This window comes from Festucalex cinctus, chromosome 18 (genome assembly GCF_051991245.1).
Source record: "Festucalex cinctus isolate MCC-2025b chromosome 18, RoL_Fcin_1.0, whole genome shotgun sequence".
Lineage (NCBI taxonomy): Eukaryota > Metazoa > Chordata > Actinopteri > Syngnathiformes > Syngnathidae > Festucalex > Festucalex cinctus.
In genome coordinates, this window is record NC_135428.1 from 902,501 (window position 1) to 925,750 (window position 23,250).

The window sequence follows — 23,250 nt, forward strand, 5'->3', positions numbered from 1 at the left end:
TGGACTGATTTTGCAAGGCCCACAGAATATTGTGTTCTATTGCTATAAAATCATGAAACCTATCAAAAGAAAGATTAAGGTCTCTTCTTTCATCGAGATGAAAAATTATATTTCTATCTGTTTCCGTTTTGTAGCAAATCAGCATTAGAATATGGCTAAATTTAATCAATTTTCACAAATTTATTTAGAATTTTGACTTAAGTGAGCTTTCTTTCAACATGGCTCTGGTTGATCTCCTTTGCGCTGCTGCCACCTGCTGGCTGTTTGTGTAATAACTACCATTTCTGCAACCGTTATTTGCAGTTGAGAGGCTGCATCAAAGCTTTCTGTATGCTCTAGCAAAAAAAAAAAAAAAAGAAAGAGAAAAACGTATAAATATGTCTTTAAGGTATTTAACACATTTAAAATAGAACGCGTTTATACGTTTTTTGGAGCAAATGAGTTAAAATGTGTTTAAACATATGGTGTTTATGGTGTCTTTGGGACGCTTTATAAATTAAAAAACAAACAAACTTATTTAGACGTTTTTGGGAGCAAACTAGTTAATATTCCATAGTGGAGCTGCCGCCTCAGTTGAGGGGACTGTATATAAAAGAGAATATTATGCATAAATTCATAGAAATGAGAGGCTGAAGCTAATACGGTAGCTTCCCCTGATCACAACAATGGAGGCATTCAACAACGTGGTGCAATATTACATTAGTGAGATTCAACTGGAATGCTAATCGTAGTTTAAATATGTAAGATCATGCGGGGGAAGCTCATAAATAACTTTAATTTACCCGAAGAGATTGTTGACATGCTTCACTTGGTGCCGCTATTTCGGGTCGGCGCATCGATAGCACTAATGACATTTACATTCGTTGTCATGGAGGAAATTTGATATAGGAATAAACCGAGTCACGTAAACAAATGAAACGACTGCATTTTCTACACATTTTCTGCTTACAGTTTCTTTTTTCAGACGGTCACAATATTACAAGAACATCAAGATTTTACAAAAGAAGGCGAATAAAATTTAACATGTAACCTTTCAAAATGAGCTAATGAGTTTTTTTTTTTTTTTTTTCCAAGCAGGCAAGGCGAGACATTCTTTCATTTCCACGTCTTTTTGAAGGCTATTGCAGAAAAGTGGAGCAGCGCACAAGCCTTTTTTTTTTTTTTTTTCTGTTCAGTCCTTTAACTCGCAGCATCACTTCTTCAGATCTGAGACGATAATTGCCAACCGGTCTTTGTACAATCAGAGAGCAGATGTAAGCTGGGGGCATACCCGGGATAGCTTTGTCGATCAAAAGATACCAGACGTGAATTAGCCCCCGTATGGTGAGTTAGGATGGAGCCTGCCAGCCTTTACATGTTTGTGATGTGTTCAGGTTTCAATATTTATTGTTATTGTTATTATTATTAACGTGTTTATACGTTTTTGGGAGCAAATGAGTTAAAATGTGTTTAAACGGTCTTTTGTGCAAATGTCCGAGGCGTCACCATCATGTAAACAGGTGAGCTTATTGCTGTCCGTGACATTTTCACATGAACCGATTTGCGTCGAGCGCAATGAAGGTCATGCGAGAGTCGTGCCACGTGACTCAACACACTTGGCGGAAACACCTGCGCTGACCTTTCGCCAACGGTAATTGCTTCATTAGTTGGCGCGCGTATCGACGCCGCCGGCCGCTTTGCGACCAGACGCTGGTGACGACATCCGCGTCGCTTTGTTTGAACCAAAAAGGTCAGCCAGCCGCCCGCCGGCCGGCCGGTCGCTATCCGTAAGCGCCGTACTTGCTTGTGTCAATTGTTGCCAGGCATTTTCCCTCTTCTCCATTTTTCATTCGCCACACGTTTTCTTGCAGGCGCATGTGACGAGTGTGACAGGTGGTGTGCAGGTAGTTTGGAAATCCGCTCTGGATTGGAAATGTGCGAATCTGGCACTTTGACGTGACACTTTAATTGTGCCGCCCTGACTTTTATTATTATGATTTTTTTTTTTTTTTTTTTAGTAGCTTGCGCTCAAGGTCATGGTCCGCTTCCATTCATGCCAAAAGGTTGATGTGGATGAGCGATGACACCAGTCGGAGACACGTCTGTTGCTTTTGGAAAGAGAATTGGAGCGTGCACACTTTTTGGATGTTTCAACTTGACACCCTTCCGATGTTTTTTTTTATTTGTCAATTAGGATAAACAAGTTGTACGTTGAAAACATTCATGCTTAGCCTGAAGAAAAGTGTCATGATTGCAATCAGAATTGACAATGTGGTATATGGTAGTAGGACAGTAGAAAATGTAAGAAAAAAATATAAAATAAGGAAATTATTACTTCAAATAAGCAAAATTATCCGCCAACAGAACAAGCAAAATGTACTTAAAGCAACACAAGACTTATCAACCATTTTCCAGTTTTGGATTAGGCATTGTGTACAAAACAATAAAAGTACAAATATCTTTAGCATCTTATTCCCTGAATTTTATTTTAAGCCGATGAAGTGTCCGAATTGGATCGTACGGTGTGGGATGCCGTATTCCTGGTCATGTGATCGTGATAACGTATCCCGTATCCACATTGAACTTGCTTTTTACCACATGAACAAAATGTTATTCTTTCATTTGACAATAAAAATGTTATTTCTTTAGGTACATGTTAAATATCGCAATAATATCAATATTCATTTTTGTTCATTTTTTGCAGTACCACTGCATCTAGTCCAGCAAATATCCTATATAGACAAAGGCATGCATACGAAATACGCTTGACTATCAAACTGAAGCAAGTGTCCATTAAAAGTGATGTAACGATGCCAATCAGTGTTCTCTTAATCAGTGTAAAATAAAGCTACTGCGCAATGTTTTGTGATAGCGGCTCTATTATTAATGACCTCAAGAAAAGCAATTAGCTCACGCAATTAAACGGCCAAGGTGCATCCAAGCAAATGAAGCTTTGTTTACCCTCATTTGCATAAAAGGCTCCTCGCGGCACAAAAGGACATCCAGTGAGTAATAGACTGGAGTAATTTATGCCCTTTCCAGATACTGCCACCTATCCTGATAGCGCTGCCTCAAACTGTGCAAGCAAACATTCATCTTGTAATTTGTTGCTGCTTTGTTAACAAAATAAATAAATAAATAATCCGTGTTGGGGGTGTTTCTCGACATAGGAATGGCGCCAAAGTGGAACTGGGCGACATCCATCAATGTCAAAAGTGGAAAGGCGGTAAAATAATGGAAGAAATGGCTCGGATAAAGCAAAAAAAAGCCGGTTGAGAGGGCGCTGAGGGTTTGCTCCGTCAATCTCAATCGTGGGAAGGATTTCAACAAAAAAAATAAATAAAAGCAGATGTCCCAGTGTCTCTCATTCACAAACGTATCAGATGGTCTTTCGCTTGGAACATATTCACATTGTGTTCATTTCATCAACCAAAACTAAACAAAAATCTGTTCGTCGACACACTTTTTTCACTAGACTAAAACCCTCATTCATAAAAAATAAATAAATAAGCGGGACTAAATCAGTAAATGATTGTCCTTACTAAAACTAGACTAAAACGTTGAGAGTTTTTGTTGACTCAAACTAGACAAATAAAATGATGTTTTCTTAGACTAAAATGTAATCAATTAAAAATTTTATTGAATTGAAATAGTTTTAAATCCGAAATGTTCAACAAGACAAAAATTCTCGATTTGTAATCAACTAAAAATGGACTAAAAAAGACTGGACGAGGTTGACTAACTATCATAAAAACAAAACAAGCATGATTGAAACTGGACTCAAACTGAGATGAAATGTAAAAATGTTGCATCAAATGAACACTAAATTCCCATATGCTGGACAATATATCAATTTCCAGTGATAATAAATGTTTTGAATGAATGAAGCAATGAAGTTTTATTTACTGGCGGTGGCCCGATTTGAAGGGACACGAGGTCATTTTCGATTTTGCAATCGTCCTCATTTTCATTCAATTCACGGCGGAAAGACGAATATCCGCTTGAGTTGTCATCCTTGTCACTCACTCGACGGAATGATTGCTTGCCATGACTCTTTTTTTTTTTTCTTTCTCTGCATTAAAAAAAAAAGAAGTTTTGAGACGTGGTGGGAGCTGAATTAGTTTTGATGTCGACCCTCAGGGGGGATCTTGGAGAAAGAAATTTGTTACATTTCTATTTCGCCATAGCCCGTGATTCATTGATCACCTACATGGAGGGAAAGAAACATAAAAAACATTCCAAAAGGTCAAGAAAAATGAAAAATAAAAGAATTTGGATTTTCCACAATAAAATGACCAAAAGTTGAATTCAATAATACATTAACTGCATAATTAAAAATGATTTTATGTTTTTATATCCTCATTTTCTGATGAGAGTTGTATCAAGTGGTTTCATTTTACTACAAAAATATGCAACTTTTTTGAGAATAATTCATGTCGTAGTGGTAATAAAACTGACATTTATTATCTTTGTAAAGGGCACATTAGGCTATATTGTTTTATGACTGTATAAATAATCAAACTCAAATAAATGATTAACTACATTATGAAAATGCAAATTGATTTGGCAACGAAACAACGATGGTAAATCAGAATTGTGTTTTATCTATATTTAAATTTAAAAAAAAAAAAAATTCTTTCTGTATGCACACTTTAATTCCCCCCCGCCGACCTTTCAATGTCGTCATTCTACTTCTTCTTTTTAGACAAAAAGGCAAAGCTGGAAGAGCAGCGCCCCCTTTGGTCTGTTTGTACATTACACAGCAGGTGGCACAGAAACATGGCAGCAACGCAGCCAATACAAGTAAGTACTTGCTCTTAAACCATATTTGATCTCTTACTAGGAAGAAAAAAAAAAAAAAGCAAAATGTCAACTGAAATTGTATGAAAAAAGTTTGGTTTTGTTCCCTCTGGGAGACAAACTACAACAATGCATTCGAATAGCATTGCCAGTGGAATAATATTTCAGTACATTTAACTTGATGTTGCTTTCTTCTAAAGCACGATTAAATTGTGTTTTCACACATGAATACTCTTTTTAATGGCTCCCAATTGTATTTTTATGTAGTTCATATAATAGCAGCAGTCAGACTCCCTTTGGTGGTTTCCTTGTTTTATATATCTTCTCATGTTTCCAACTAAAATTACTAAAAAAAAAAAAAAAAAAAATACTAAAAAAAAAAATAACCTAAAAAAACAACAACAACAACATATAAATACGTCTTTGGGACGCTTAAACATATAAAATAGAACGTTTTTATACGTTTTTGGGAGCAAATGAGTTCAGGAATCTCTGACCAAAAGTGTCAATGGCTCTCACTTTGCACCATTTTTATACGACAGAATCAAGGCTCATATGACAAAACAAGAGTGACAAATTCAGAGCCTAAGAGTGACAATTACTGAACAGACAACATGATCATCATAACACAAAAGTTCTTTTGTATTCTGCTCCCGTGCGCGACCGCCAGACGATTTATAGATTTATGGCACTCCATGTTGTTTTCTTTTTCTTTGCAGTCGGCTGCCGTTTTAATTCCGCTTGTTTTCGACCTGACCTTTTGGAAAGTAGAGTTGAACTTCTTAATAGTGGCAAAACTCCCTTTACAACTCATTTTCGTTTTCGCCGAGCGTGTGCCGAGCGCTCGGCGTACCTTTTTTTTTTTTTTTTTTGGGTACATGATGAATAACTGCTGGCTTTGCAGCTGATGTGGCGTAACTGCGTGTTCTCTCCAGCATTTGATTACCTGTCCTCATCTCTGATAAGGAATGATCACCAAAGGCGCCATCTCATCGCACCGCTTGGGATGATGGGAGACTTTTTAAAAAAAAAAAGTTTTTATTTTTTTTTATTTCGTCGAGGGCCGCCTGGAGCTTTGCGGTGTGCAGTCCGCTTCTCCGCGGGGGTCACATTTCATCATCCATCATGGCAGTCTTGTGAAGTGTTTGATTTGATTTTCTCGCTCGTAAGATGATCAGAGTGACGCTTTGGTTCAAATAAGGCGACAAAGTTAAACCATCTACCAGGTAGGAAAGCAAAATGGCTACTGTTACGTAATATTACGGGTGTTAGACGGTTCAAATTAATCGTAATTAATAGTTAACTCAAAATTAATCGCAAATTTTTGTAAATGTACAATAAAATATTTTTTTTCTTAAAAAAATGTTAAACTCATAGAAATATGGCTGCATCTTTTAGTTATTGATACAGTAATTTAATTTAATAATAATTCATAAAGTTGAGTTAAAATAAAAAAAGATGTACTGTACAGTAAAAAACAAGTGTTATATTGATTTGTATTGAGGTCATTTTTCTGCCACTAGATGGCATAATTCCATTCCATTCCATTTGCTAATGCTAAGTTAGCATGTTAATGCTAATGCTCAATTAGCATGCTAATATTAATGCTAAGTTAGCATGTTAATGCTAAGTTGCTAATGCTAAGTCAGCATGTTAATGCTAAGTTAACATGCTAATGTTAAATTAGCATTAGCATGCTAATGATAAATTAGCATGCTAATGCTAAGTTAGCATGCTAATACTAATGCTAAGTTAGCATGCTAATGCTAACTTAACATGCTAATGCTAATTCATAATTCCTTTTCTTAATGCTAAGTTAGCATGTTAATGCTAATGCTAAATCAGACTGCTAATGCTAAGTTAGCATGCTAGTGCTACGTTAGCATGTTAACTGCAGTTTTAAGTCCTTTAGCTACTTGATTCTCCAAACATTCCATTTTGTACCTGTACTTCAAACCTTACCCCATTTTTGTTTTTTTTCTGCTCTAATGTCTTCATTTATTCACCGATTCACACCATTCCAACTTTCAATTGTTCAGCTCTTTTCAGGTCATTCTGCATCATTCCATGCCATTCAATATCATTCCACAGTTTTTCATTCAGCCTTCACACGCAATTTCTCCAGAAATTGTGTTCTCCAGTTATTCTGATTATTATTGTGTATTAAACTCGCTCTCTCAGACGAAGCCATCCTGTGAATTTTTGGCCTTAATAGATGCGGGTGTAAGGACATTGTGCAAGATCATAACCGGTGTGAAAGTAGGACGTATTATGGGCAAATTGGCTGTTTATATTCCAAAGAGTTGGGTCTCTGAAGTGGAATTTGCTTTTCGAGATCCTCGAGGGCGCTATTAAAATAGTTGTGAGAATAATATGTATAGATTTTTTGGCACGCGGTAGCTTGACTCAGCGAAAGCAAAACACAGACCCGCTTGAAAGCAAATCCCACAAGAGTGGACCAATCTGTCTTGTTGCCGAAAGAGTTTTTTTTTTTTTTTTTGCCTTCTTCGGTAGCATCTGCAGCTCACTTGACTGGCTTTATCTGTGCCCTGCAGTTTTTTTTGTTTTTTTTTTATTGCCGGGCTCCAACAGGCAGCGTGCCCTCAAATTGACCAACAAAAACAAAGTTCTTTTTTTTGTTTACATTCGGCTGGAATGCTTTGACCGCGTGGGATCTTTCCTACTTCCTAGCGCACTTTGAATGCATCATTTGAAGTTATGTTATGAAGAGATGACAGTGTGAAAGCGGGGAAAAGAACACCGCCTCCTCTCGCAATTCAATATACGTGATTGAACCGCAGGAAGCCCGCAGCGGGGGAGCGGACGCTATCAGAGTACCAGTTGGTCGTCACGTCCGCCGACTTGCACCTGTTATAATCGAGTCGCTCAGCCTGTCGCTGTCACCTGCGGCGCTCGCTCGCCTCCGTGATGAAGCGCGGCGAAAATGCCGAATGCAGCTTCACTTGTGCAAAATGTACATGACTCTCGCATTGCACGCCAACATGGACGTATTCGGCACGTATGCGTATAAGTCAGCGTCGGCATACCTGGCGTTATTTGAAGTAAGGCTGTTGCAGATAAGACTGGACATCAGAATGCTGCCAGAAAACGTTAGTTGGATCACTGCAGACCGATCCGCCTATATGGAAAAATATAATAATAAAAAATGGAGAACCATTTTAGAGATCCATGCCTCAAATGGGCGGGCACAATCATCTTGGTGGGCGGGCACGGACCCCTATGGCCCGCCCACGGTGACGGGCGTGGCCGTTCCTGAACCCCCAGTTGAATTTCGCGCTCCGCCGGAATCACGTGATTGCAACCCACCTATTACGTTAAAGTGTTCCTTCATTATCAGTCACTTCGACTGGAGGTGGCCGCCTCTGAATTTTGTAAAACCCTGCGGAACATTCTCCATGTGCCGCCCAACCGTCAACGAGCACCGCTCACGTTCACGCTTGGCAACAGAGATGATCACGAATCGTCTTCACCCGACCCGACGGTGATCATCGTGTATTAATCGCCGCAGAACTGCCCTGCTTTACGTGAAAGAACAAGCAAGTCAATTAGCCGAGCGAGCGAGCGAGCGCGTCTAAATTTGGACTCTTGTCTGCGAGGCGCAGCAGGATGAACGAGCAAGCGGAAGTTTTCCCGTGGGAAAGAAAACATCTGCCGGCCCAAACAACGAACGAACGAACGAGGCGAGGCGGCTTGTGTGTGTTTGTTGGGTCTCCTCGGGCCGTGGAAGTCCACGTTTTAGACCCCACCCCCTTCCGAAAGCTGACGCCGCTCCCTCGTGGTCATCACTCGCGCTCGGAGGGACGCCGTGTCTGCGTCCCGTTTCGAGTTCACGTTTTCAACCTGTGATTTCACATTCTTCCACATCTGCTGCTTTTTTTTTTTCGTGTTGCTTGAGGATGATTTGAATATTATTTCAATCTTAATCAAGTCAGCGCATACTTTGGCCTTAAAGTTGCACGTCTCGTAATAAAATGGGGTGACCCCTTATTGAACCTTGCAATCATGAGAACGTATACGCATGCAAATTTCATCTGAGAGCAGTTTCTTTTTTCTTTTTTTTTTGCCAGCAGCTTCGGGGGGTTTTTTTCCTCCATGATTGCAAACACATCATAAGAAACTTTCGGGTGTCCCAATTCCCCCAATGAAAATAGAGCACATACGTTTTATTTCAACAGGCCACGTGACTGCACCAAAAAAAAAAAAAAAACAGCTTTAATAAACGTTGCCCGTTTACAAACTCGGTCCCAAAGTCAAGGCTTAAACCTCAATCAATCACTTAGTCAACATTAACCCATAAATAACGTATAAATACGTGCTATTTAAAATGTTTTAAGTGTCCCAAAGACGTATTTATACATTCTTATGTTGTTGTTTTTTTGTTTTTTTTTTAATGCTTGATGTAGCCTCTCGACTGCAGAGAATGGTTTGAAACAATTGTAGTTATTACAAAAACTGCCAGCAGGTGGCAGCAGAGTATAAAAGATCAAGCAAGGCCATGTTAAAACAAGCTGATTACCCCACAGTTCTAAACAGTTTTGTGACTAATGATGAAACTTCCTTCATTATTTTTCATGTACAATTAGTACCTTTAAAAAGTCACTTTTCTACTTGCTGTCGACTGATGATGACATCACCAATCATGGCTCAGTATACTGACCAAACCCAGAAAACAGGTGAGCCATTATTGGCCGTTACCTACTTCCTCAGCACATGTGATGTCATCATCAGTCGACAGCAAATAGAAAAATGACTTTTTAAAAGTATTAATTGTACATGAAAAATAATGCAAAGTTATCAAATTCCTTCTGGACAAACTTGCTCACAGCCCAGCATAAAAAATGCATTTGCATAAAAAGTGAAGTCATATAAATTCTGAAATATGTTGCCTCCAACCAAAAGGTACTTTTTTATTGTTCAATAAAGAGCATGTTTTTCCCTTTTTGTAGCATTTAAATGGATGGCGAACACTGCCACTATCCATTAAAGGGTAAAAAATAAATCAAAATATTGTGTTGTCTGAGTTCAAGCTTAGCAGCACTTTTAATGTAAGAGGCACTCATTTATTGCGACGTCTGCCAATACCCAAATGGATGCAAAGTGGAGGAAAAAAAAAAACTCGGTCTCAGCGAAAGGCCAAATGTAACGTGCGATTGTAAAAGACTTACTGTAACAAATGAGCTTGTTTGTGTGCTGCATGCTTGTCATCTCGCCATCATACTTTATGAGGACAAGGCATCAAACTAGCAAGTGGAAGTCGAGCAAAGAATCAACAAAGGCACAACTGGTCAACCTGAATATATTTTTCTTCTCAAATACATAACTGGAGCAAGTTTCTTTGCTGGCAGGTTAAGCATCCGCCTCACATTGTTTGGATTCAAACCCTTCTTGCGTCACTTTTAACCGCGATTGGCTGGCAACCGGTTCAGGGTGTTAGCCCCGCCTACTGCCCGAAGCCTGCTGGGATAGGCTCCAGCACCCCCCAGCAAGGAAATGGATGGATGTAAAATAGAAATTGACTTTCAAACTATTTGTGAATGCAGAGGAGGAACAAAAAAAGTGTCGTTAAGGTTTAACAGCGTGAAGACAAATGAACGTTGATGAATGCGTCCCGGCACATGTTACAAAAATCCCCCCCTCGTGAGCAGAATCAAGATTTTTGTAATTTTGTAACCCTCAGTAAGTGCTCGGAGGCAGCGACTTAGCATCAGTGTCACATGACGGCCTTTTGGTTAGTTGCCAATTTGAACCTTTTCACTGAAAAAAAAAAAAAAAAAAGTTATTACTTGCCTGACCTGAGGTAAGCTCGGCTTTTTTTTTTGTTTGTTCTCGCTGTTCCAGTCCGCAGAAGAAATGTCAATCCGCTTGGAAACAAGAGTAGAATAACAATAAGAAAACTACTCTTCTTTACTTTTTCTTTTTTCTTTTTTTGGATGCAATGCCGCATTAGTGTAAATTGTTGACTTAAGGGTTTGTTTTGTTCTTGTCTTCCTAATAATGTCTCCGAAAGGACAAGTCACATTTTTTTCCAATGTTGATCATTTGCAATGATGAGTCAGGCTGTCACCACCCGCACGACGTGTCAACTGCAGTCTGGAGCACCCGCATACCCGCCACTGTCAGTCCTTGTGCCAGCCACTTACTTCAAGTACCTTTTGGCTTCTCTTCCAGCCTGCCAGTCCATACATAATTGCCGTTCAAAACACTCAATGTCAAGTTTTTTTTTCTCCGCTATGACGCATAAAAAGTACTTCCAAAGAAATTACACACAACTTAATGCCGATTATAGGAGAGCCGATTATGTTCTATTTTGACATTTTGAATGGCGTTATTCATCACGAGTGTATTTCACAAATCAGGTTGAGTGAGAAATCTGGGTGAAGAAACCCAAAAAAGTTTCAGAAAAGGAAACCAGAGGATAAAGCGGGAACTCGAGCCTGTTTCATAAAAAGAGGTCATTTAAACTCTCAGTCAGTTACCATAGCAACATGGTCCGTCAACCTAACCTGGTCGCTAGCAGGTTTTCCACAAGTAATCTCGAGGTTTATTCCGTCCCCGAGGTCTGCAGACTCGGGTCAAATAGTGGAGCCCAAAGTTCAAAGCAAACACGGCGAAGCAGCATCTAGCCGTTATGCTGCAATGCAAATGGAATAAGCTGGCAACAGAAGTCAAGTCAGCCCCGAGTGTAAATGTCTTTAGCTGTCGCCATGTTAGATTGACTTCAATGAGACGAGACGAGATTCCCGTCGATCAAATTGTTTGTGACCTCTGCCGGTGCTTTTGCTGATTGGTGCAATGCACAATGGAGCCAAGTGGCCATTTCATTAGACTTTACTTCCGTTGGCTCCTTAGCAAAGTCTCTTCGCTCTTCACGTCTGTCGTTTCATTACGCTGTCGTTAGATATATTTTTACATTTTACGCTCAGTGGCTGCAAAAATCGTTCAAATCCCGTCTAGCTAAATGCTTCCCAAATGAATTTATAGATGGATGGATGGATAAATAATACACATAGATAGATATAGACACGGATAGATAGATAGATAGATAGATAGATAGATAGATAGATAGATAGATAGATAGATATTGCTCATTTAATTTATGTAGTTTTAGAGCAACAGTTCTACCTTTCCATGTTGTTCCAAGGTCTTGTTGTAAAAAACATTTCATTGAAAGACGAAAATTGAGTTACATAATCCTCCCTGCTTCGAGTAATTGCAAAACATCTGCTCAACTGTCATTGACATGTGTTGACACTTGAGTTTGGTCATCTCATTTTTCTTCATGTAATTAATGAGCGTCAACGTGATCTTTGCTGTGTTGTTTCTAAAAAAAAAAAAAGAAAAAGAAAAAAAAAAGTGTCTTCATTTCGATAACCGGCGCATTCATTTATTGTCGCCACCTGACACATCCCACCGCCGTCTGGCTAGAAATGAGACTCACGGCATCATTTGTAGTCACAGCAGGATATGAAAGCTGCCGACATTTATGCGTTGTTTGAAGAGGGAGAGCAATTAAGAGCAAATTGCCGGCGCTTGTTGAAAGCAATATCAGCCGACGACCAGAAGCAATGCGGCGGTAGATCGGAGGTGGCCAAGAAGCTGAGGATGCACCGCCATGCTAATGCAATAAAGGTTACCTGCTAAATTATGCACCACTTGTGCAGCCCAAAATCATGCAGGCCTTTTTTTCCCCCTGCCTACTCCAACTAGACTTTCCTCAACTTATACACTTGTGCCTTCAGATTCAACTACAGATTCAACTGATTTTTGCAAGGTCCACAGAATATTCACTTCTATTCCTATAAAAACATGGAACCTACCAAAAGAAAGATTGGAGTCTCTTCTTTCATCAGGAAAAAAGTCATTTGTATCTGTTTCCGTTTTGCAGCAATTTGCATTAGAATGTAGCTCATTTTCATCATTATTCACATTGCTGGTGAAAACATTGACAAAAAGAACTTGTTGCAACATGGCCCTGGTTGATCTCTTATACTCTGTTGCCACCTGCTGGCTGTTTTTTGTAATAACTATCATTGCTTTAAGCGACCTCTTCAGGTCAGAAGTTGTATCAAAGCCTTCTGTATGCACTAGCATAAAAAACATTATTAAAAACAACAAAAGAAAAAAATGTATAAATACGTTTTTGGGAGTGCAGGACAAAGTATTAAAAACTTATTTATACGTTTTTGGGTTTGAATGACTTCACGGATTGAACACAAATTGAAGCAAGACATGTTGACTGATAATATAAACATACTCTCTTGAGAAAAAGAGCAGCATAATTGTCGTTCATTTGATGCACTGTGACAAAAATTGTGTAATTCTATTTAATTATCATTGCTGTGTTTTTTATCCAGACAATCTTCATGGAGTGGTTGTTTTTCTCTCATAAAAGTACACATTACAGACAGTTTTGTTGTGGAAAGACCGCAACGGATTCACGCCAATCCGAGGCGCCGCAGTATTTGAAAATCACAAACAAAAAAAGAAAAAAAAGACATATGTCATAATGTCATTTGGCATAACCAAAGTGATCACTGCAGTCGCTCAGCACGAATGTGCGTCGAGTCAAGTGCTCTTGAGCAGCAGATTGCAACACTTTGAACAACTCGCCTCCTCGCTCGCCCGAGTATTGTCATTTAGGCGCATGTATTATTCATGACTCATTCACGGTGAAATTAAGGAAAAATCTCAAATGCCCTTGAAAGGTTAACGAAAACGGGGGTAAAGAAAAAAACAATTCACTGGAGCCGCACCAAACTGGAATGCAATCTTACTTGTACAAAGTCCTCCCAAGTCTATAAAAAGTTGAGCAGAAATCCTACGGGTTTTTTTTTATATTTTTTTCGGCCCATCCTGCTAACACCAAAACGAATAAATGTCAGCATCAACTCAACTCAACTTATGCCAACTAATTGCCTGTAACAGGATGAATGATAACGGGCGGACATAAAAGGCTGTCGTGCCTAAATCACGTTGATAATGACACTGGCAGCTGCAGCGCTTGCTCGTCCAAAATGAATGCGGGAACGCGGCCAACAAAAAAAAGTGCATAATGACAAGCAAGCAAGCATCGGGTTGGGTCAAACACAATAGGCTGCCATTTTGGAAGGGAATTCAAATACAAGGCTGCAAAGACGGGGCAAGTTCGTTTTTTTGGGAGAGAAGCCATTTGGCTGTGAAATATTATGAACGGACGCTGGGAGGAAAACACCTGGAGAATACAAAATGTGCTGGGCGGGTTTTCGGAAATATTTATAGCGGCAGTTCATCAAACGTTATGAAAATGCTGTGCTTGAGAGCCGAACGGGTCGCGTCCTCGTCTTGAATTGCGACCTCAGCAGCTTCTATAAAATCAAAGCGTCCACATCAGGGGTCCACAAACTTTTTCCCGTGTTTCCCTTTTTCTGATGGGGGGGGGATGGGGTCAGTTTGTAACAGAATAAATAAGTGCGGCGATTGCAGGGGTGCCTAAACGTCTAAATGTCTTTTGTTTTTTTAGAAAGCCACATATAACCAAATATTAACAACACTTTCCAGGATCTTCACAGAAAAAGTTTTTTTGTTGTGCCGTGCAAAATCTTAACAGGTAAAAGTTCAATTTACTTGTCAAAGCAGAACCTCTCTTACTTAACTAATTTGCTCCCAATAACATGTAAATACGTTTTTTCTTTTACGTTTTAAGTGTCCCAAAGACGTATTTATACGTTTTTGTTGTTGTTGTTTTTTATGCTAGAGCATACAGAAGGCTTTGATGCAGCCTCTCAACTGCAAAGAACAGTTGCAGAAATAGTAGTTATTACATAAACGGCCAGCAGGTGGCAGATCAACCAGGGGCATGTAGAAAAAAAAGCTAAAGTACTTCCAATTTGAAATAGATTTGTAAAAACTGATGAAACTTAGCTCTCTTCTAATGCTAATTGCTGCAAAACTGATATCTCAAGCGATATCATTGATGCCACTTCAAGTTTTAAAATCTTAAAATTTGTAAAGCTCATTTGCTTGACCAATTTTGTAGTGTTAGCATTAGCTTATATTTTTTTTTTCTCAAAGAACAGTGCCTGTGCGTAATTTGCAGAATTTGCGATCAAAAACGTTTTTTGTTTTTTTTTAATATAGATTTTTTTAAAGTATAATATTTTTTGTAATCTCCAAACATAAAGTTGCCTAAACTTGCTCGTTTGTGTGCTGATGAGCGCATCTCGTGGACAACTTGATTGGCATGTGAACGAACCGGTGTCCCTTTTTAATTTCGACGAGGCATCCTGCCCATCTGCGCCGCCGCTTGGCCGAGCGCCGGAATTCCTCATTTGTGGGTAGGACGGCGGTTCGCTATCTCCAGCTCGCCGCTGACCTCAGACGTGTCAGCGGCTCGGCCACATGAGCTGAGATAAAAAAAATAAAAAAAAGCTCATTCTGCCGCCGCTACTTCATTAGCTGGAGTCTAATCTGAAAGGCGCAGAGGGAGAGTGTGCGACTTACGAGTTGTGTGGCCGCATGTGTTTCTTGTGTCTCGTTAGAAAGCTATTATGGGGCCAGGAAATGGCTGCACTGTGACAACCTTCTTGTTGCGCATTCAAATTTGAAGGCTAGTTGAAGCCTGTTGAATTGATGGCTCAAATGGGATTTATATCCTTCGTGTGCTGCATTTGCCATTTTACGTGATGTGTGTGCGTATGAGAGGGAGGGAGGGAGCGTCGGGTATATTATGCAAATGATGTCGAGCTTGGCATATGGTTCACTCTTGAGCTATTCATGAGATAATTCTTCTTCCCGCCTGACGAGTTTATTCTGTCGCCGTCATTCTCGTTTGTACGCTTGCGGCCATTAGCGACTGAAAAACAAAACGTTGTACGGACGCTTCGCACATTTCAACGCTGTATCCCGCGCCAGCAAAAAAGACGCAAGTCTGATTTTTCGGAAGCATTTAGTTTGACGCTACTGGTAGCTCACACGATGACAATTTTGTTGAAATTTGTTGAGCCATGGTGGCACAATTAATAATTGGCGATGTGTTCTGCGGGGAATTCGGTGTGCTCAGTAGTCGACTTGTGACTGTTGTGATGATACGTCGTGATGCTAATCCCTTCATACTAACTAAAAAGAAAGAAAGTGACATAATTGACGTAACGGAACATATGTTGTTCCACAGGGTTCAATTCTGGGGCCTCTGCTGTTTTCATACTATCTGCTGGCCCTGGTTTCCGTTAAAAAAAAAACAAAAAAAAAAACAGCAATAGCAAATTGATCTATTCAGTGTGCATTAATGCAGACTTCTGTTTTGCTAAAAAAAAAAAAAAAAAAAAAAAAAAAAAAATAGAATAAAAAAATTAAAAAAAAAAGACCAATTCCAACACATCATTTTCAATCTTCTCTAAACTGATGAATAATTTCCGCTGATAGTTAGCAAAGGACAATTGAAGCTGGAGCTTTTGCATGATCTCAGTAAACAGGTATGTGGCGCCACATGCTGACCAAAAAGTGATAATCATTAATAGTGACGCGTCCTATTTAACTGGCAGTTTGCCACCCAGTTCTGCCTGGATTTTACTACAATATAGTAAAAGAGTGCGAGATTGTAGCGGAAACAACAAAAGCCTTGTAAGTCGCAATAAAAAGAGAAAACATGAATGAAAAAAACTGCTAAAGCCACAAAAGCTCCCTGGAGGGGGTTTGAAGTCACACGGATGAGGGAAGAAAAAAAAACACAGTGGAGCTGAAACACATCCCACCATCATCATCATCATCATCATCATCATCATCATCATCCCCTTGTGAAAAGCACGAGAGGCTCACAGTGCAGCCACAGCCGAACACAAATGAAAAGTGGTTGTTAAATACAATTTCAATGCAAGTCATTTTTCTTCACATCAACATCTGCTTCGGCGCCATTTTGTGAAAAAGCCCCGACAGCGCATTGCAGATATTTCCCTTTATTTGGGGGAATTTACAACATGCTGTAAATCTACACACTTTCATTCATCCGACAGACTCTTTATAGTCTTTGGCAGGTGCTTTTATTTTGTAAAAGTCTTCAGATGTGATTACATTTTTTCATGAGTCATCCGAACAACTAGACAGTAAGATTGTCAAATTATTATTATTATTTTTTTCTAGAGAGCTCATAATTGTTCATTCGGCAGTCTTACCGATTCAACATATCATCATCATTGCTCTCTCTCTTTTTTTTTTTTTATTACTTTTTTTTTATGTGTGTATGTGTGCGTGTGCATGCGTGCGTGCATGTGAATTCATGTAAATTTGTGCTCATTAGTTCACCTAAAAATAAAAATCCCATGACCCTTCACCTTAACTGGATACTTCAGGGTCTCGCCAGAGTCGCCAAGTTCAGAAGGTCAGGAGACCAGAGGAAAGGTCGAAGGAAAGAAAGAGGAATCAAAGTGAAATCCAGCAACAACCAAACACCACCCACAGGATTACAAAAAAACAGAATCTTACACCAACTTCCGGAAACCTCGAAATTCCAACAGATTAGGGAGATCTCAAGAGACCAGAGGAAAGACCAAAGGAAAGAAAGATGAAGCAAAGTGAAATCCAGCACCACATGGTTACAAAACCAGAATCTTACGCCAACCCCAGAAACCTCCAAATTCCTACAGATTAGGGAGCTCTCAAGAGACCAGAGGAACAACTAAAGAGGGGATAGATGAAGCAGAGTGAGATCCAGACTGTCGAATTGGAAGTGCCGACCAATGTGAAATGCCAAATCACGTCGGTTTTGACATCATCGGCTCCGAATCGTAATCGCAGGTTCTTTTTTTTTGGATTGGACAGCCGTGCCTAATGAAGTGTCTGCCGAGTGTTATTTTTGTGTCCGGTCTCTTCCTTTGTCGTCAAACTCCATCGCCATCCTTTCTGTGCATCTCTCTTTGCTAAAAATAAACACCAGTCAGTGTATGTGGAAGCGCACGAGGCAGAAAGTGTCAGCGAGTGGCACAAAGGCTGTCGGCTTTTTTTATTTTTTTTATTTTTATTTTTTTGTAGCTAGCGTCCTGGAATAGAAGCGTGTTGGACGCCGCGCAGCGAGTCAACGAGTGAAACGTGTTCTTCCCCACGGGGACCCGAGCGCTCCGCTCACATGCTACAATGACGCAAATACTTCAAGTTCCTCGCCGACAAACGCTATAAGCAAACACATGTTCAATGAATAACAATGAATTATAATTCCCTAATCAATGGATTCATTATTCATGATAATACATTGCATATCATAGAGTGTGAATTGCACCACATGAGGTCACTTCACAGGCAACACATGCAAGAAAAAGCAATAATCAATAATTTTTTTGCAAAAGGAAGTTAAATTAAAAATCAAACAAATGAAAAACAAAAAATTTATTAATAACTTTTTTTTAATTTAGAATAAATAATTAAATTAATTAATAAAAAATTAAACAAAATTAAAAACAAATCCCCCAAACACAATCCATTTTTTTAACCTTTCACATAAAATGATTTAATTGAAAATAAATTGTAACTATTATATTTAAAAAAAAAAAAATAGGGGTGAAAGTGTATTATTTGCTCTTAATTTAACTAAAATAAAAGCTACAATAAATAAATATAATAAAAACTTTTACATGAAATAATTTTATTGACAATAAATTTTAACTCTGCAGGTAATGTTTTAATTAACATTCATAAATGTAAAACAATTATAGAAAAAAGTAGGGGTGAAAAAGTGCATTTTTTATTCTTAACTAATATAAATAAATAAATACAATAAAAACAAAAAAGTAGGAGGAAAAAGTGCATTATTTATTCTTAATTAACTAAAATAAAATCTAACAATTTCATAAAGTAGAATACAAACAGAAACATTGTTAAATCAAAGTATGAAATCTGCATTTACAGTAAGTTGATAACTTAATTAGTTAGTATATGAATATATCAATACTGTAAATACATTTTAATTCACCCATTTTGGGGGGGGGGGGACTCCCAATTAATGCAACAAATATCACACCAAGGAATTAAACCTTTCAGCTTGCATCTGATGGGCCAAGGTCAGATAAAAGCATCATAATTCCATATGAGAATAATTGATCGTGCATGTTGCATGTGCCATTATTACCAGCATGATATTTTGGTGATATATTGTGAGTGGGGCCAGATGAAAGGACGGGAGATGAATTGTCGTTCCCCTCCCAGTTTGGAGTTGAATCCAGATGTTGTGTCAACATCTGCCTGAAAAGTGGCCATCGTGTGACTTAGTTGAGGCCTCCCGGTGCAGCGGAAGTGTTTTGGGGCCATATATCTTTGCAAACAGCCGTGGGCCTCTCCTCAGATCTTAACGTCTCTTGTCATGTTCCATTGCCTCTTTGAAAGGTCACTCGCCGCAAATTGCCATTGCAGTGCTTACCAAAATGGGGGGGGGGGTTCTTTGCGGGAGTGACGGCGCCACCCCCGGGACATCGTGCGTCGCGTGATTTTATTTCCCACTGACTCGAAGTGACGCATGACTCGCAGTGTCCGGCTTGACTGAGTGACTGACAGGCCCCGCCCCCCTTGCTCCACTTGTTTTAAATGGGACTGCTAAGTAATGCTAGCTAACATACTAGCTAGTAGCATGGAGTCATTATAGTCACTTGTTGATATACTATAATTGTGTGTGAAGTTGTTTAAAAATCTGACTGCTAACTAATGCTAGCTAACGCACTAGCTGGTAGCATGGAGTCATAATAGTCACTTGTTGATATACTGTAATTGTGTGTAAAATTGTTTTAAATCTGACCGCTAACTAATGCTAGCTAACATACTAGCTAGTCGCATGGAGTCATAATAGCCACTTAGTTGATATTAGGGGTGTGAATTGCCTAGTACCTGACGATTCGATTCGTATCACGATTCACAGGTCACGATTCGATTCGATACCGATTAATCCCGATACGAATTTATAAGTCGATTGTTGCGATTTTTTTTCATTCAAATTTAGAAAATACTAATCAGTAAGCTTGTAGAGTGTAAGATTTATATGAAAATGTATTATTTATTTATCTGAAATTTCAGTCTTATAGAGGTTGCAATCTGTTTCATGTTTGAACAGCATTAAAATAAAATATTAAGGCTTAATGTTCCGTTCATATGACATTCTTCCATGCTCAAGGTGTGAATCCTAACCCGAAGTCAGACGTTTTGTTGAATAGTTTTCCATTAAAAATGGAAGTTGAAAAATCGATTCACACACACACAAAAAAAAAAAAAAAAAAAAAAAGGCAATGATGATAAGACGTTGAATCGGTAAGACTACCGAATGAACAATTCTGAGCTCTTAAAAAAAAAAAAAAATATATATATATATATATATATATATATATATATATATATATTTTTTTTTTTTTTTTAATTGAATCGATTCGAGAATCGCGCGATGTAGTATCGCGATATATCGCCGAATCGATTTTTTTTAACACCCCTAGTTGATATACTATAATTGTGTGTGAAGTTGTTTTAAATGGGACTGCTCAGTAATGCTCGCTAGCGTACTAGCTAGTAGCATGAAGTCATAATAGCCACTTTGTTGATATACTGTAATTCTGTGTGAAGTTGTTTTAAATCTAACCGCTAATGCTAGCTAGCGTACTAGCTAGTAGCATGGAGTCATAATAGCCACTTGTTGATATGCTGAAATTGTGTGTGAAGTTGTTTCAAATCGAAACAATCATCACAAAATGATGAGGCAAAACTTTATGTGAAATGGTTTTAGATCAGAAATGTTCAACATTATCTGCTGACACAAAAAAATATATACAGGGGTAAAAGGATTGTACAGACTAAAACTAAATTAAAACGTTGACAGTTTTTGTTGACTAAAACGAGACAAATAAAAAATGATGTTTTCTTGGACTGAAATGCTAGATTCATAAAAAAAAAAGAAAAAAGGACCAAATAAAAATGGGATGAGGTTGGCTAACTATAATAAAAACTAACAAGCGTAATTGAAACTGGACTAACTTGAAAACTGGCAGATAAAATGAAGATTAATGACAGCTAAATGACAAATGTTGAGCGTCGTGATCGGGAAGCCGTTAGACGATGCGAATTTTGAAAAAAAGAAAAGCTTGAAGACGTGGAACAGATGCTTCTTGTCTCCTTAATGGCCCGTGTCGGCTATTTTGTGCAGGTAAACTCCTCATCTGTTCTTCTTCCCACACTTGCACGTAACCTTGAGTCCGTCCTCCATTCATCCGGGCAGGTAACAGATGGAGGCGGACAAAAAAAAAAAAAAAAAAAAAAAACTCCTGCAACTTTTTCTTCTCTTATTTGGAAGCAGCAAGACAGATTTAATAGCAGCATTTTGTCCCTGCTGGACATTTATTTGCAAGTCTCACAAATGTGGCCATTTTTCTTTTCTTACGTATTGACCGATGACTTCATAATGAGCATATTTGATTGCATCATAAAAACGCGCCATATTCCCGCCTTGTTGGCCTCGTCCTTCCTGTTTGAGCACGCAGCTCATCTTCAGTGCGCTTTCCTGTTCGGGCTATAAAACACGACTGGACGCAGACGTCCAGACATTTGTCATTGCAAGATTAAAAATATGAAATATCGCAGCTGTTAGCTGTAAAGATGCATGTTTTTTGTTTTTTTTCCAAACTTGTATTATTTGCCAGCTGTATATCTATGGCAGGTGTGTCAAAAATGTAATTATTTTTTTTTAAGTTAAAAAAAAATAATAATAATCCCTCTGTATCAAAACATTTCAAAAACAATTAAAGGGATACTTCATGTATTTAGCCCATTATAGCAATAAAAAGTGAATATTTTGTCATTGAGTGAACTTTTGCAACATTTTGCGAACCCTGACGAAAACCACCAATTTGTAAGCTACGTTCGCAAGCATTCGCCGCTCAATGAGAGCAACTTTATCGCTTTTCAAATTTGTAAAAGATGTTTGTCAGAATTAGTGCATTCATTTTGAGTTCATTTCAAATTCCTTTGACGCCACTAAAAATTTTTTTTAAACTCGCAATGTAGCAGACGCGTCCACGTCCAAATTTGGCAGTAATAAATGTCATAATAATGCATACATTTGTGGAGACTGGGGTCAAGTTGTATTTTACAATTTGAAAAATGTGCAAAATTTCACAAGTTACTTCATTCTAATTTAAAGATTAGTTAGCTCTTAATATGAAACGAAATAGGAAAAATTACAAATGCAATTATGCCATCTAGTGGCAGAAAAATCACCTCAACACAAATCAATATCACACTTTTTACATCTTTTTAATTTGAACTCACTTTTATGAATTATGAAATTACTGTATCACTGACTAAGGGATGCAGCCATACTTTTATGTTAACAAGAGTATGAAAACTTGGAAAACAATATTCTACAGAGCAGATGAATCACGAGTTAAATATTATGATTAACCACGACTAAAAATTGTAATCGCTTGACACGGCTTGATTTATTTTGTAACTTCTTTGCTACCGCTATTATTTTGATTAGCACCAGTGCTTTATTCCACATTTGATCCTGCGGCGCCAAAGGAACGACACCGAGCTCGCCCCTTTCTGTCCATGACTCATCATAATATTTTGTTTTGAGTTTAACCTTTAGTTTGTTCTTCGCCTTTTTGGCCCCACAACACGACAAAGCACCTTTTTGCTCGTGTCGACAAACAGAATCGTCGACTGACTGACTGAGCGGCGTGGGAGTCGTGATGCGTAGAAATGGAACGCATATTTCATCTTCTTTGGATTTCAGTATTCGGCAGCAGCGTGCGCGCTACAAATGTATTCATACGCTTCCAGCGGCGCTGTGGAACCCCCCGCGTGGCAACTTGGCACAATCATTGGCAAGTTATGGCCTGCAGGTGGGAATTCCCACGCAGCCGCCGTCTGTCGGACCGACGCCGGCTGATGTTTGACAATGAACAAGAAGAGCGAGCGCCTGCCTGTAGCATTTCCTCGCCCGCCGGGATTCCCACATCCAAACGCACCACTGCTTCATTGCAAAAAAATAAAACAGAAAACAGAAAAAGAAAAGAAATACATTGGCTGTAAGGTAACGAGTTCAAAAAGGATGTCACCAATGTGGTTTCCAAGTCCAAAGCATTTCGGTTGCACTGCATTATTTATTTTCTTTTTATTTTATTATATATTATTTATATAATTAGTAATATTATTATTTTTTTTTAATTTTTTTTATTATTTATGTTATTATAGATACATATTATATGTTATGTTTTATTTATTTCTTGTAAGTAGAGATGAAATGTGCAAATAAAAATACATTTATTTATTTATACATGTATTATTTATTTATTTTTTGTTACACTAGGGATGAAAACTAATGCCTTTTTGCTGTGTCCAATAATTAATAATGGCTACTAGTTAGACCCAAGGACAACATTAGCAGCCTGCAGGTTTGTTCTAAAAATAGTTCACTGGTGAATAGTATATTTAATAGTCACACTGCCCTGT

General features: G+C 38.5%; 1 protein-coding gene across 6 annotated transcripts in view; it reads left to right on the forward strand.

Moving 5' to 3' along the window:
• LOC144005928 (uncharacterized) overlaps positions 1–23,250 on the forward strand; it is a 113,434-nt gene that overhangs the window by 45,085 nt on the left and 45,099 nt on the right. For 4 of the 6 annotated variants that reach the window (XR_013279689.1, XR_013279691.1, XR_013279692.1 and 1 more), the window contains one exon: positions 4,685–4,782. The exons of 1 other annotated variant lie outside the window; for it this stretch is intronic. Coding sequence is in view for 1 of the 5 variants with exons in the window: in XM_077504421.1 (XP_077360547.1) it covers positions 4,685–4,782; positions 17,124–17,202 (177 nt within the window). In the remaining 4 variants the exon portion in view is untranslated. Of the gene's footprint in view, positions 1–4,684; positions 4,783–17,123; positions 17,222–23,250 lie in introns of those variants that run through there. One more of the 6 variants, XM_077504421.1, reaches the window with a different exon arrangement.